Below are 15165 nucleotides of genomic sequence, written 5' to 3'. Positions count from 1 at the left end.
AGGGGTCCATAAATAAAATTTCCTTGGAGCACAGCCAGTGCCACAGTGTGTTTGCATATTGTTTGTGTCTGCTTTCTTGCTACATTGGCAGATTGAATAATCATGACACACTGTAGTTTGGCCCGCAAAACCAAAATGATCTGGCCCTTTGCAGAAAAAGCTTACTGCCCCTGGACTAGAGTAATGACCAGATTGAGAATCAATTTTTTCCCCCAAGAATACTTTATCCATAAGGTTCTTGATTCCTATCATATCATATTAGGAAGATATGGATGATCCATTCTTGGTGATTATAAAAATGACTCATGAACTCAGGTCATTTTGTTCCTAATAGAAGCAGTATCATCATCATCTTTATTTTTATGAATTTTTTTTTTAGAGCCGGTGTCTCACTCTGTTGTCCAGGCTGGAGTGCAGTGGTGTAATCACAGCTCACTGTAGTCTTGACCTCCTGGACTCAGGTGAACCTCCCACCTCTGCCTCTCAAGTAGCTGGGACCACAGGCATATGCCACCATGCCCAGCTAAATTTTCATTTTTTGTAGAGATGGGACCTCACTATGTTGCCCAGGCTGGTCTCAAACTCTTGGCCTCAAATGATCCTCCTGCCTTGGCCTCCCAAAGCAGGGATGATAGGCATGAGCCACTGCATCCAGCTTGTAAATGTTTTTTTTTTTTCACTTAATGTCATATTGTTTTTGTTTGTTTGTTTGTTTTCATTTGTTTGTTTTTTAGAGCCAGGATCTCATTCTGCACCCAGGCTGGAGTGCAGAGGCGTGATCACGGCTCACTGCAACCTTAACCTCCTGTACTCAAGTGATCCTCCCAAGTGGCTGGGACTGCAGGCATGCACCACCATGCCCAGCTAATTTTTTAAAATTTTTAGTAGAGATGGGGTCTTGCTATGTTGCCCAGACTGGTCTCGAACTCTGGGCTCAAATGATCCTCCCACTTCAGCATCACAAAGTGCTCAGATTACAGGCATGAGCCACCATGCCCCGCCCATATTGTAGCTTTCTTCATCACTAAGATGTGTGTGTGTTTTAAGCTGATTTTGAAACCAAACTTAGGTCCATGGTGAAGTGGCCTTGCTGGGTCTCTGGAGTGGAGTTATTCAGACAATTCCTGGACGCTGCCCACTGTTCCCCTCCACCGCTCCTTTCCCTGCAGATATTGACGAATGCTCCACACACGCCGGCATCTGTGGTCCTGGCACCTGCTACAACACCCTGGGGAACTACACCTGTGTCTGCCCTGCAGAGTACCTCCAAGTCAATGGTGGCAACAACTGCATGGGTAAGAAGTGTGATGACCTAGGGAACTGGCAGTCACAGAAGCAGCACCTGGGCATGGGAGGAACTGCTGGGAGCCTTCAAGCCTATGGAGAGGGAGGGTAAGCATAAATGAAGTGCTGATATGTGGCGGTAAACAAAGCTGCAGAACTCAGGAGCCCAGAGCTGCCATGAACGTTGCTCAGGTTGTGCACTGCTCAAAAGAGGCTGAAAAAAATGAATGGATCCCCCAAGTGTGTTGGGGGAGAGACATTAAGCCAATCAAGCCAGCCAGTAATCTTTTTTTTTTTTTTTTTTTTGAGATAGATTCTCGCTCTGTCACCCAGGCTGGAGTGCAGTGGCACAATCTCAGCTCTCTGCAACCTCCACCTCCCAGGTTCAAGCGATTCTTCTGCCTCAGCCTCCCAAGTAGCTGGGATTACAGGCGTGTGCCACCACACCCAGCTAATTTTTGTGTTTTTAGTAGAGACAGGGTTTCACCATGTTGGCCAAGCTGGTCTCAAACTCCTGACCTCAAGGGATCCGCCCACCTTGGCCTCCCAAAGTGCTGGGATTACAGGCATGAGCCACTGTGCCCGGCCAAGCCAGTAATCTTCAAATGAATCAGTTAAGGAGTTCCCATCTCTTTGGCTCCCTCTTCCAGTGATTTAGGTGACCCTTACCCACATTCTTCTCCTTTGTGCCAACTACAGATATGAGGAAGAGTGTCTGCTTCCGGCACTATAACGGCACATGTCAAAATGAGCTGGCCTTCAACGTGACCCGGAAAATGTGTTGCTGCTCCTACAACATTGGCCAGGCCTGGAATAGACCCTGTGAGGCCTGCCCCACTCCCACCAGTCGTGAGTAACCCTCCCCAACCTTCTTCCCAGCCTGGCCCCTCCTAGCGTAATGGTTAAGGAAACACAGTGCCCTTAGGGCTCTTAGATTAATCCTCCTTGTTCTGATGAGAGCCGGAGAGTTGAAGTTTTGTCCCTCTATTAGTCCATTCTCATACTGCTATGAAGAAATACTGGATACTGGGTAATTTATAAAGAAAAAGAGGTTTGGCTGGGCGTGGTGGCTCACGCCTGTAATCCCAGCATTTTGGGAGGCCGAGGTGGGTGGATCACTTGAGGTCAGGTGTTCGAAAACAGCCTGGCCAACACGGTGAAACCCTGTCTCTACTAAAAATACCAAAAAAATTAGCTGGATGTGGTGGTGCAAGCCCGTAATCCCAGCTACTCGGGAGGCTGAGGCAAGAGAATCGCTTGAACTCGGGAAGTGGGGGTTGCAGTGAGCCGTGATCACGCCACTGCGCTCCAGCCTGGGTGACAGAGCAAGACTCCATCTCAAAAAAAAAATTAAAATAAAAAAAAGGAGGACTTTAATGGACTCGCAGTTCCACATAACTGGGAAGGCCTCACAATCATGGCAGAAGGTGAAGGAGGAGCAAAAGCACGTCTTACATGGTGGCAGGCAAGACAGTGTGTGCAGGGGAACTGCCCTTTATAAAACTGTCAGATTTCGTGAGACTTATTCACTATCACGAGAATAGCACAGGAAAGACCCGCCCCCATGACCCAATTACCTCCCACCAGGTCCCTCCCATGACATGTGGGGATATGGGAGCTACAGTTCAAGTTGAGATTTAGGCAGGGACACAGCCAGACTGTGTCAGTCTGCATGTATGGAAGGCAATACTTTAAAGTGAGCAAGGCAGCTTTTCTTCCATTTTGCAGATTTCGAGAATTCAGGATGGATCAGTGGAGTTTTCATTGGTGGGGAAGGCCCTTGAAGATTCACAGGAGTAGCTGGGGGTGGGGTAGGGTGGGAGGGAGTCGGTAAATGTCCCAGGCCAGGGAGGAAAGCACAGCTGGTTAGAGAGACCATAGACCTCCTGGGCTGGGGAAGGGGCAGACCTGGAGAAGCTCAGAGCCAAGATTGGGACCCTGATGGAAACATCGGTCAGGATGAAGGAAGGCATTCTAGGCAGGGGCACAGCAAGAGCCAAGGCCTGGAGGCAGGACTGAACAGAGTGTGTTGACTGCAGGAATGAGTCCTGTTGGAATGATCTAGCAGCCAGCCCAGGCACCAAGAGGAGCTGCAGGAATGGGGCAGTGATGGGAAAGGAGCTTCTAGGGGTTTGTAGCCGTATTCATTCCCCAGAGCTGCTGCAAAACATTAATGCAAACTAGGTGGCTTTAAAAACCAGACGTTGTGGCTCACGCCTGTAGCCCCAGCTACTCGGGAGGCTAAGGTGGGAGGGTCACCTGAGCCTGGGAGGTTGAGGCTGCAGTGAGCCGTGATTGCACCAGTGCACTCTAGCCTGGGTGACAGAGTGAGACTTTGTCTCAAAAAAATTAAATTAAGTTAAATTAAATAAGTGGAAGGAGGGAAAGGGTGGGGAGAGCAAACAAAGTTCAAGGTGGCCAGGTGAGGGCTGGGCTCCAGGGATGAGGTGTCCCCTCCCGATTGGGAGTGGGTTGGGGTCAGGCCTGCAGCCCCAGACTCAGCTTTGTTCCCCTTTGCGCAGCTGACTACCAGATCCTGTGTGGAAATCAGGCCCCGGGATTCCTCATTGACATCCACACGGGGAAGCCCCTTGGTGAGTGAGCGGTCCCTGCTCCATCCCTGGACACCCATCCACCTGGGTCTTCTTCTTCCTACCCCTCCCCTCCTCAACAGCTCTTTTCCTTACATCCACTCCTCCATCCTCCCCTCCTCCTCGCTCCACACACCTCCAACTCCCCAGGAATCCTGCCCTCAAAAACACTTCTTTTTAAAAAAAGAATGACACTATTTTTATTAAACCGTTATCCATTTTTTAAAATGATAGTAAAATATATGCAACATAAAATTTACCATTTGAGCCATGCACGGTTGGCTCATGCCTGTAATCCCAGCACTTTGGGAGGCCAAGGTGGGTGGCTCACCTGAGGTCAGGAGTTCGAGACCAGCCTAGCCAACATGGTGAAACCCTGTCTCTACTAAAAATACAAAAATTAGCTGGGTGTGGTGATGCATGCCTGTAATCCCAGCTACTTGGGAGGCTGAGGTATTAGAATCGCTTGAACCCAGGAGGCAAAGGTTGCAGTGAGCCGATATCTCGCCATTGCACTCCAGCCTGGGGGATAGAGTGAGACTTTTTTTTTTTTTGTCTCCAGAAAAGTATCATTTGAACCATTTTTAGTGTGCAGTTCAGTGGCATTAAGTACACTTTCATTGTTTTGCAACTATCACCATCCAGAACTTTCTCATCTCCTCCCACTGAAACTCTGTCCCCATGAAACTCTCACTCCCCATCTCCTTCAGTCCCTGGAACCCACCATTCTACTTTCTGACTCTGTGAATCTGACAGTTCTAGGGACCTCCTGTGAGTGGAACCACATAGGATTTGTCGTTTTGTGTCAGGCTTATTTCACTGAGCATGATGTCCTCAAGGTGCATCCGTGTTGCAGTTTGTGCCAAATTGCTCCGTGCCCTTTTTTTTTTTTTTTGAGATGGAGTTTCGCTCTTGTTGCCCAGGCTGGAGTGCAATGGCACGATCTCAACTCACTGCAACCTCTGCCTCCTGGGTTCAAGCAATTCTCCTGCCTCAGCCTCCCAAGTAGCTGAGATTATAGGCACCTGCCACCACGCCTGGCTAATTTTTGTATTTTAATAGAGGCAGGGTTTCACTATGTTGGTCAGGCTGGTCTCAAACTCCTGACCTCAGGTGATCCACCCACCTCAGCCTCCCAAAGTGCTGGGATTACAGGTGTGAGCCACTGCGCCTGGCCAGAATACTCCCTTTTTAAGTTTAACAACATATTGCATAATTTAACACCTGCATGCCAAATTTCAACCATGCAGTGTTTAACTGATGAATCCATTTTCATTTGTTTTAATCCTCTGAATATATTCTCCTTATTTTTTTAAAAAATCAAACCATGGCGGCTGGGCGTGATGGCTCACACCTGTAATCCCAGCACTTTGGGAGGCCGAGGCAGACGGATCACGAGGTCAGGAGATTGAGACCATCCTGACTAACAAGGTGAAACCCCTTCTCTATCAAAAATACAAAAAATTAGTTGGGTGTGGTGGCAGGGGCCTGTAGTCCCAGCTACTCGGGAGGCTGAGGCAAAAGAATGGCGTGAACCCGGGAGGCGGAGCTTGCAGTGAGCCGAGATCACGCCACTGCACTCCAGCCTGGGTGACAGAGTGAGACTCCGTCTCAAAAAAAAAAAAAAATCAAACCATGGCAAATAAAACTCTTCTCCTCCAGTCATCACCTCAACTCTCTTTTCTCCCTTTCTGGACGTTCTTATGCTTTATGGCTGGAATATTTCTTTCTAGTTTTTTCTTCCTTCATTACATAATAGGTCCCCCACTGAAAATATATGACGCTGGTTTCTGGGGCATTTTACATAAATGATGTAGTGCTTGACATGTTGGTTACAACTTGCTTTTTTTCATCCAAATTATGTCTTGAGGAACTGGCCAGGTTACTATCTGCCATGCAGCCTCTCTCTTTGCCCTGCCTGGAAGTGTTTCATGGTGCAGATACATCCCAGGTCCCCCAGTGATGGGAACTTAGGTTGTTTCCAGCCCCCCATTGATGGACACTTAGGTTCTTTCAGATCCCCTTTTGATGGACACTTGGATTGTTTCCAGTCCCCTATTGATAGATAGGTGGATTGTTTCCAGTTCCCTATGGATGGACACTTATATTGTTTATAACAGTTTTATTGGGATATAATTCACATACCACACACTTCACCCATTTAAAGTGCCCCGTTTAGTGGTTTTGAATACATTCACAGAGTTATGCAACCGTCACCTCAATCTAAGCTTAGAACTCATTTTCATCACACAAAAAGAACATTTTCATCACAGTCCCCCATTGATGGACACTTAGTATGTTTCCAGTCCCCCACTGGTGGATATTTAGGTTGTTTCCAGTCCCCCATTGATGGACACTTAGTTTGTTTCCAGTCCCCCACTGATGGACACTTAGTTTGTTTCCAGTCCCCCATTGATGCATATTTAGGTTGTTTCCAGTCCCCTATTGGTGGGCACTTAGGTTGTTTCCTGTCCCCCATTGATGGACAATTAGGTTGTTTCCAGCCCCCCATTGATGGACACTTAGTTTGTTTCCAGTCCCCCACTGATGGACACTTAGATTGTTTTCAGTCCCCCATTGATGGACACTTAGGTTCTTTCAAGTCCCCTTTTGATGGACACTTAGGTTGTTTCCAGTCCCCTACTGATGGACATTTAGATTGTTTATATATAATAGCTTTATTGAGATATACTTCACATACCACACACTTCACCCATTTAAAGTGTCCTGTTTAGTGGTTTTGAGTACATTCACAGTGTTACACAACCATCACCTCAATCTAAGTTTAAAACATTTTCATCACACAAAAGTAAACCCTATGCCTATTAGCAGTCACTCCCTTTTCCCCCTCCTTTCTGCCCCTGGCAACCACAAATCGACTTTTTGTCTCTATTGATTTGCTATTTCTGGACATTTCCTTTAAATGGAGTCATGCAATATTGTTCTTTCATGTCTGGCTTCTCTTAGCAGAATGATTTTAGGTTTCAACCACATTGTCACGTGTTACAGGGCTTTATTCCTTAATAAGGCTGAAGAATATTCCATGGTACAGACATCCCATATTTTGCTCTGCATTCATCAATTGATGTTTCCAGTTTCTTGCTAAATAGCATCTCATACCGCTGTCCTGCTTATGCTTAAGGCCATTTCTTTCCAGCAGGGTTGCTGGCTCACAGGGAGTGTGCATTTTTAATTGAGAAAAACACACACTGTCTCTCTGCTCTTGTCTTTCCTCCCACATCCTCATCTCTTTCTCGTGTGAGTGGATGTATTTTGGTCACAGCAAGATTTTTTTGAGTGTGTGCTGGTTTGTGGCCACAACAGCCTCAGCCAGACTGCAGGGCTAGTGGGTCCCTTTGCTCAGCGTCGCTGGAAGTCCCAGGGGGCTGGGCTGCCCCTGATGGCAGATGCCCTCTGCAGACATTGATGAGTGTGGGGAGATCCCTGCCATCTGTGCCAATGGCATCTGCATCAACCAGATTGGGAGTTTCCGCTGCGAGTGCCCCACAGGCTTCAACTACAACAGCATCCTGCTGGCTTGTGAAGGTGCCACCTCTCTCTGTTCCCAGTCCTGGGGTCTGGGTGGGATGCATGTCCGCCACTGTGCAAGCTGGGCAAGTAACTAAAACTCTGTAAACCTCCATTTCCCTGTCTGTATAATGGGCTAACACCTTTCCAAGGGCCTCCATCTCATATAACCACCCTTACTCCAGCTCTGGCTGCTTCCAGAGAAACCACCTGCTCCAAAGCAGTGGACTGGGTTTCAAGTTTGATTCTGTCAGGATGGGCTTCTCTGTCACCCCCAGCTCATTTGCTGTATTTGCCCAGATGTCGATGAGTGTGGCAGCACGGAGAGTCCCTGCCAGCAGAATGCCGACTGCATCAACATCCCCGGTAGCTACCGCTGCAAGTGCACCCGAGGGTACAAACTGTCACCAGGCGGGGCTTGTGTGGGTGAGCAGGGTCCCTGGGAGGAGGTGAGGGAGCTGGGCTCTGTCGCCCATGGGGACTTAGATGGGGTATGGTTTTGTCCAGGTCTTTCTCCTTTTCTATACTATTAGGGGGGTGGGGGATGTATTGAGAGTGTCTGTTAATAGGATGTGATAGAGGTGAGAGCTCAGGTCGATGCGGACAGCCTGACGCCCCTGGTGGAAGTTTGAGCGGGGAACTTCAAGGCAGTTTCTGGCTTCCCCATTGCAGTAGGGAGAGCTCAGGCAAACACTGTGTGACAGGAGCCCTGGGAACACCATGCTCTCTGCACCCCCAGGACGGAATGAGTGTCGGGAGATCCCAAATGTCTGTAGCCATGGCGACTGCATGGACACAGAACGCAGCTACATGTGTCTATGTCACCGTGGATTCCAGGCCTCTGCAGACCAGACCCTGTGCATGGGTGAGACCCTTATCTTCCCCCTCCTTTCAAGCCAGGCTGCCTGGGGTCTAAACCTCCCCTGGGATGGAAGTGGTGTTTCTGTCCATCCTAGTTCACAAACAGATCCAAGTTTGGGTCCTGAGATTAAGATCTTGGGTAAATGGTTGATCTGCCTCCCTGTGCCTCAGTTTTCCCATCTGTAAAATGGGGGTGATATATCACACCAGGAGTACTTCCCAGCCATCACCGCCAGGGGTCACTGCCCAGTCATCTAGGCAGGGCTAGGTGCAGGGGAGGAGTGCTAGGTCCAGCTGGCCTCTCACTCCCCAAGTCCCCCAATGCCCTGGGTGAGCTGGGCTGGGCTCTCAGGCTTTGCTTCTGCAGACATTGACGAGTGTGACCAGCAGCCTTGTGGAAATGGGACCTGCAAGAATATCATCGGCTCCTACAACTGCCTCTGCTTCCCTGGCTTTGTGGTGACACACAATGGGGATTGTGTGGGTGAGTTGGCTCAGGTGGCAGGCTGGCCACAAAGTAGGTTCTCAGAATCTAAGGAAGTGAATCTAGAAATTGGCCACAGAAAGATGCCCAGAAAGTCCCCGATTATTTAGAAATTAAATAACATACTCCTAAATAATCCATAGGTCAAATAAATCATAAGGAAAATTAGAAAATATTTTGAAGTAAAAGAAAATGAAAATGAAAGCATAACATATGAAAATACATAGGATGCAGCTAAGGGGACACTTAGAGGCAAATTCATAGCATTACATGGTTATATTAGAAAATATCAGCAACTACCTCATAAGATATACACAGTCTATACATGAGTGCTCAAGTTGAAGCCAATGCTATCAGCTCAACTCAGTTGTGGACAGAAGTACAAGGAAGGCTTGATCCCTTCAAGTTTTGTGGGTGAACTGGCCTCCCCATCTCCCCTCTACAGATTTTGATGAGTGTACTACCCTGGTGGGGCAGGTGTGCCGATTTGGCCATTGCCTCAACACAGCTGGTTCCTTCCACTGCCTCTGCCAGAATGGCTTTGAGCTCACAGCTGATGAGAAGAACTGTGTGGGTGAGTCTGCCTATGGTGCTCGGAGGCATCTCAGCCAGCCCCTGCTCCATGTACACCACAGTTTGGTACTTCTGGGTGAGCATAGATCCATTTACTACCCAAGCATTTATTTTAAGGTTTTAAAAAAAATACCCAGCACTTTGGGAGGCTGAGGCAGAAGGATTGCTTGAGGCCAGGAGTTTGAGACTAGCCTGGGCAACATAGTGAGTCCTCGTCTCTACAAAGAAATTAAAATTAGCCAGGAGTGGTGGCTATTGCCTGTAGTCCTAGCTACTCAGGAGGCTGGGGCAGGAGAATCACTTGAGCCCAGGAGTTTGAGGATGCAGTGAGCTATGATCACACCACTGCACTCCAGCCTGGGCAACAGGGAAAGATCGTATCTCAAAATAAATAAATAAATAAATAAATAAATAAATAAAATAATTATAAAATCAGCACATCAAACCTATGTTTCTATGTATGGGGTTTGTTGTGTAGGGTGAGGCTGTCTTGAAAATGTAAGTTTCCAGAAGCAAAGAATAGTAGAAGCACTAAATAGATACCATGGAAGGAATCTGCTGGTGGTGCCAGATTAGGAATCTTGCTACCTCTTTCCACTGGACACCATCTGGCCCCACCTATAACCCCACGAGAGTCAGATAATCCTTCCCCAGCTGTCCCTGTCATCCTGAGTCTCAGCCCTTGCCCTGGAGCCAGAATTGCCAGTGGGAGGGCTTGTCCTGGGGCCCTCAGTGATCACACAGTGATTGCAGGTGTTGGTCCCAGTCCCAAGTGAGCCCCCTGCATCCTGGCTGGCACAAGGACCCTTCTTCCTCCTTTTCACAGACACCAATGAGTGCCTCAGCCTCGCAGGAACCTGCCTACCAGGCACTTGCCAGAACCTCGAGGGCTCCTTCCGCTGCATCTGTCCCCCTGGCTTCCAGGTGCAGAGTGACCACTGCGTTGGTGAGTGTCCAGCCCCAACTCCCATTTCTGGGGCCAGGGAGTGCCTCTCTTTCTCCGTCCATAAAATGGGAATACCAGCTAGGGTTGTGATGAAGGTGGAGATGTACTTAATGCAGCATCAAACACAGCTTCATAAACTATTATTGTCATTCTGATTGTTTCTGGACTCTGCACTCAGGACTTTGTCTCTAGTGCCCACAGGCTTCCTCGTGAATCCTATAAATTGACATGGGTGTGGGGTCTGACCGTTTCTCAGTGCACCCAAATGTAGAGCTCCGCACTTGCTAACTGGAGATCAAGGACCAGTCTGGCCCAAGCTTCACTGGTGTAATCACCCATAGAGATGATTTCATGCAGTCTGGACTAACCAGTCTGGCCTAATCTCCTTTGGTCCATTTATCCACTTGGACTAGCCTCAGAGAGTGTGGGCTAACCTGGACCAGCCTGGGCTGAGCAGGTGAGCTACCTTGTTCACTGTGGTCTAACCTGGACCAGTCTGGCTTGAGCAGATGGGCTAGCCTGGGCTAACCTGAACCATCCAGGCTTCCATCTGGGCTAGCCTTGTATAACCTGAGCTAACCTGGACCAGTCTGGCCTGGCCTCTTCTGATCTATTCTTTTGTTGTTGTTGTTTTGTTTTGTTTTTTCGTTTGTTTGTTTTGTTTTGAGACAGAGTCTCACTCTCAGCTCACTGCAACCACCACCTCCCAGGCTCAAGAGATTCTCCTGCCTCAGCCTCCCAAGTAGCTGGGATTACAGGCACTCATCACCATGCCTGGCTAATTGTTTATTTTTTTTTGAGACGGAGTCTCACTCTGTCCCCCAGGCTGGAGTGCAGTGGCACAATCTCGGCTCACTGCAAGCTCCGCCTCCCAGGTTCACGCCATTCTCCTGCCTCAACCTCCCAAATAGCTGGGACTACAGGCGCCCGCCACCACGCCCGGCTATTTTTTTGTATTTTTAGTAGAGTCGGGGTTTCACCATGTTAACCAGGATGCTCTCGATCTCCTGACCTCGTGATCTGCCCGCCTCGGCCTCCCAAAGTGGTGGGATTACAGGCATGAGCCACTGCGCCCAGCCTAATTTTTGTATTTTTAGTAGAAACGGGGTTTCACCATGATGGCCAGGCTGGTGTCAAACTCCTGGCCTCAAGTGATCCTCCCACCTCAGCCTACCAAAGTGCTGGGATTGCAGGCATGAGTCACCACACCCGGCCTATTCTGATCTATTCCATTTGGGCTAGCTTAGTACAACATGAGCTAACCCTATCCGGTGTAGGGTAAATATAGCCAGTCTCAGTTAGCTTTGTGCAATTTTGTTTTTTTAAGATTTAAATTTTTTTTCTATTTTTTTCTTATTTTAATTTCAATAGTTATGGGGGAACAGGTGGTTTTTGGTTACATGGATAAGTTCTTCAGTGGTGATTTCTGAGATTTTGGTGCACCTGTCACCTGAGTAGTATACACTGTACCCAGTATGTAGTCTTTTATCCCTCACCCCCCTCCCATCCTTCCCTGGGAGTCCCCAAAGTCCTTTATATCATTATTATGCTTTTGCATCCTCATAGATTAGCTCCCACTTATAAGTGAGAACATACGATATTTGGTTTTCCATTCCTGAGTTACTTCACTTAGAATAACGGCCTAATAACGGCCTCTAGCCCCATCCAAGTTGCTGCAAAGGACATTATTTTGTTCCTTTTGGTGGAGTCTCACTCTGTCACCCAGACTGGAATGGCACAATCTCAGCTCACTGCAATATCCAACTCCCGGGTTCAAGAAATTCTCCTGCCTCACCCTCCTGGTAGCCGGGATTACAGGTGCACACCACCACAACGCCCAGCTAATTTCTGTATTTTCGGTAGAGACGGGGTTTCACCATGTTGGCCAGGCTGGTCTCCAGCTCCTGACCTCAAGTGATCCACCAGCCTTGGCCTCCCAAAGTGCTGGGATTACAGGTGTGAGCCACTGTGCCTATTTCGTTCCATTTTGTGGCTGAGTAGTATTCCATGGTGTATTATATACCACATTTTCTTTATCTACTCGTTGGCTGATGGGCATTTATAAACATGATAGCTCCATATTTTTGCGATTGTGAATTGTGTTGCTATAAACATGCATGTGCGTGTGTCTTTTTCATATAATGACTTACTTTCCTTTGGGTAGATACCCAGTAGTAGGATTGCTGGATTGAACGGTACTTCTACTTTTAGTTTTTTTGTTTGTTTGTTTGTTCGTTTGTTTTTGAGACGGAGTGTCGCTCTGTCGCCCAGGCTTAAGTGCAGTGGTATGAGCTCAGCTCACTGCAAGCTCCACCTCCCGGGTTCACGCCATTCTCCTGCCTCAGCCTCCCGAGTAGCTGGGACTACAGGCTCCCACCACCATACCTGGCTAATTTTTTTGTATTTTTAGTAGAGTCGGGGTTTCACCATGTTAGCCAGGATAGTCTTGATCTTCTGACCTCGTGATCCACCCACCTCGGCCTCCTAAGGTGTTGGGATTACAGGTGTGAGCCACTGCGCCCGGCCTTACTTTTAGTTCTTTAAGGAATCTCCACATTGTTTTCCATGGAGGTTGTGCTGTGTGCAGTTTCAGTCTCCAATCATGAACTATTCCTGACCATGACATTTACTCTGGAGATGCCTTCCCGGAAGGACCTATGTGCACACACAATGCCCACCTCGTGCTGAAGCTCATACTGAGCTCTCAGGATCCCAGTCCCACTGCAACCCCTGGCTGGACCTGCACTCCATCTGCCCCTTCTCACAGCTGAGTCCTCTCCCCACTGGTAGAGGTCCTACTTGTCCCCCACCCAGCTCATGTCCCTGCCCTTCCAGATATCAACGAGTGCTCAGAGGAGCCCAACCTCTGCCTCTTTGGCACCTGTACCAACAGCCCTGGGAGCTTCCAGTGCCTCTGCCCACCTGACTTTGTCCTCTCTGACAATGGGCACCGTTGCTTTGGTGAGTCTGCACAGGGCTTAGGGAAGACGGTGGGAAGTGGGGCGGGGAAGCGTCAGATCGCCCAGAAAAGAGGGTTGTGGTTTCTTGTATGACCCTCTGGGAGCTCTGACCAGGCAGAGGTGTCTCTCTGCATTAGCAGAGTTATGCTAGTGCCAGCAACCTCTTGGCTATAGAGGTCATGTCTACGGAGGGCTAACCTTGTCCATTCTGAGCTAGGTGTGTGCTTATTTAGGTTTTCCTTGTATTGGTCACACGACTATAGGCTGTCAATGGTCTGGTTTTGTCCAGTTTGAGCTAGCCTAGACTACTCTGGGCTGGCTCCATTTCAGCTGGGCTAGCCTTGTCTACTGTGGGCTAACCTCATCCAGCTTGAGCCAGCCTGTTCTCTCACAGGTCGGGGGCAATAAAGGTGACAGCAGAGCCTGCAGTTCACCTCAATGAATATTTGCTGTTCTGGGAGGCTGGGACCCCAGCCTGCTGGTGAGAACTTCATAGGTGACCAGAGCCGAGGATTGGGGGTTTGGATCCTCAGGCTTTCTGGAATCAGTCGTTTTGCCTCTCCAGGAAGGGGTTTTTGATCCAAGAGTAACCACCGAGTTTGATCTTTCTTCCTGGCATGAGGACACCCCAAAGCAATGAAGTGGGGTGGGATTCCAGCTGTCCCCTCAAAACTCCAGGGCAGGCCAGGAGCGGTGGCTCATGCCTGTAATACCAGCACTTTGGGAAGCTGAGGCAGGCTGATCACCTGAGGTCAGGAGTTTGAGACCAGCCTAGCCAATGTGGTGAAACCCTGTCTCTACTAAAAATACAAAAATTAGCCGGGTGTGGTGGCACATGCCTGTAATCCCAGCTACTTGGGAGGCTGAGGCAGGAGAATCACCTGAACCTGGGAGGTAGAGGTTGCAGCGAGCTGAGATCATGCCACTGCACTCCAGCCTGGGTAACAGAGCAAGACTCCATCTGAAAAAAGAAAAACAAAAAAAACCCAACCAACAACAACAACAACAACAACAACGAAAATCCCAGGGCAGATCCTCATTGGCCCAGAGTAGGTCACATGTCCATACTCAAACCAGTCACCATGACCAGGGGCATGGCATGTTCTGATTGGCCACTGGCAGGATCAGCACAACCCATTCACCAGGACTGGGGTGCGGGAGGTCAGAGGGGCAGGTGGGCACCGCCAGTGGCTTTCAATCAGGGTAATGGAGCCCCCACCCCACAGACACACGGCAGAGTTTCTGCTTCACCCGTTTTGAGGCTGGGAAGTGCTCGGTGCCCAAAGCTTTCAACACCACCAAGACCCGCTGCTGCTGCAGTAAGAGGCCTGGGGAGGGCTGGGGAGACCCCTGCGAACTGTGTCCCCAGGAGGGCAGCGGTGAGTGCCCACCCCTGTCCAGCCTCCCTGGATGATGTGCCTTCACCTTCCTCTCTCATTCTTCCCTCATCCTTCCCTGTACACGCCTGGGGGCTGCACCTGGGCCCTGACTCTGGCTCCCCTCCCCCTCTCCGTCCAGCTGCCTTTCAGGAGCTCTGCCCCTTTGGCCACGGGGCAGTCCCAGGCCCGGATGACTTCCGAGAAGGTGAGCCCCTCACCCACGTGCTAAGAGCCCCTTCTGGGCCACCCAGATCCATCTCCGCACTGCCTGAGTCTCTGAGTCTCAGGCTCCCCCTGAGAGCCTGGGTGGCCCTGGACCCTGCCAGCCTGGGGCTTGGGCTCTTGTCCCCTTGGGGCCTTGAGTGTGGCCAGGGCTCTGGGGATTGCATGGTGACAGAAGCCATGTCTGCAACGCCTGCCATCCGCAGACGTGAATGAGTGTGCAGAGAACCCTGGCGTCTGCACTAACGGCGTCTGTGTCAACACCGATGGATCCTTCCGCTGTGAGTGTCCCTTTGGCTACAGCCTGGACTTCACTGGCATCAACTGTGTGGGTGAG

General features: G+C 49.4%; 1 protein-coding gene across 15 annotated transcripts in view; it reads left to right on the top strand.

The window, feature by feature from the left end:
- The window catches only part of FBN3 (fibrillin 3), an 86470-nt gene that overhangs the window by 46256 nt on the left and 25049 nt on the right, over positions 1–15165 (top strand). For 13 of the 15 annotated variants that reach the window (XM_054539533.2, XM_054539530.2, XM_054539524.2 and 10 more), the window contains 13 exons: positions 1170–1295; positions 1984–2133; positions 3807–3878; positions 7296–7421; positions 7704–7829; positions 8143–8268; positions 8632–8748; positions 9194–9322; positions 10148–10267; positions 13103–13228; positions 14454–14606; positions 14746–14811; positions 15035–15160. In XM_054539533.2, the coding sequence (XP_054395508.2) occupies positions 1170–1295; positions 1984–2133; positions 3807–3878; positions 7296–7421; positions 7704–7829; positions 8143–8268; positions 8632–8748; positions 9194–9322; positions 10148–10267; positions 13103–13228; positions 14454–14606; positions 14746–14811; positions 15035–15160 (1563 nt within the window). The remainder of the gene's footprint in view (positions 1–1169; positions 1296–1983; positions 2134–3806; positions 3879–7295; positions 7422–7703; positions 7830–8142; positions 8269–8631; positions 8749–9193; positions 9323–10147; positions 10268–13102; positions 13229–14453; positions 14607–14745; positions 14812–15034; positions 15161–15165) is intronic. The other 2 variants (XM_063719891.1, XM_054539528.2) reach the window with 2 other exon arrangements.

The sequence above is a fragment of the Pongo abelii genome, chromosome 20 (genome assembly GCF_028885655.2).
Source record: "Pongo abelii isolate AG06213 chromosome 20, NHGRI_mPonAbe1-v2.0_pri, whole genome shotgun sequence".
NCBI lineage: Eukaryota > Metazoa > Chordata > Mammalia > Primates > Hominidae > Pongo > Pongo abelii.
This window is presented reverse-complemented; position numbering and strand designations above follow the sequence as displayed.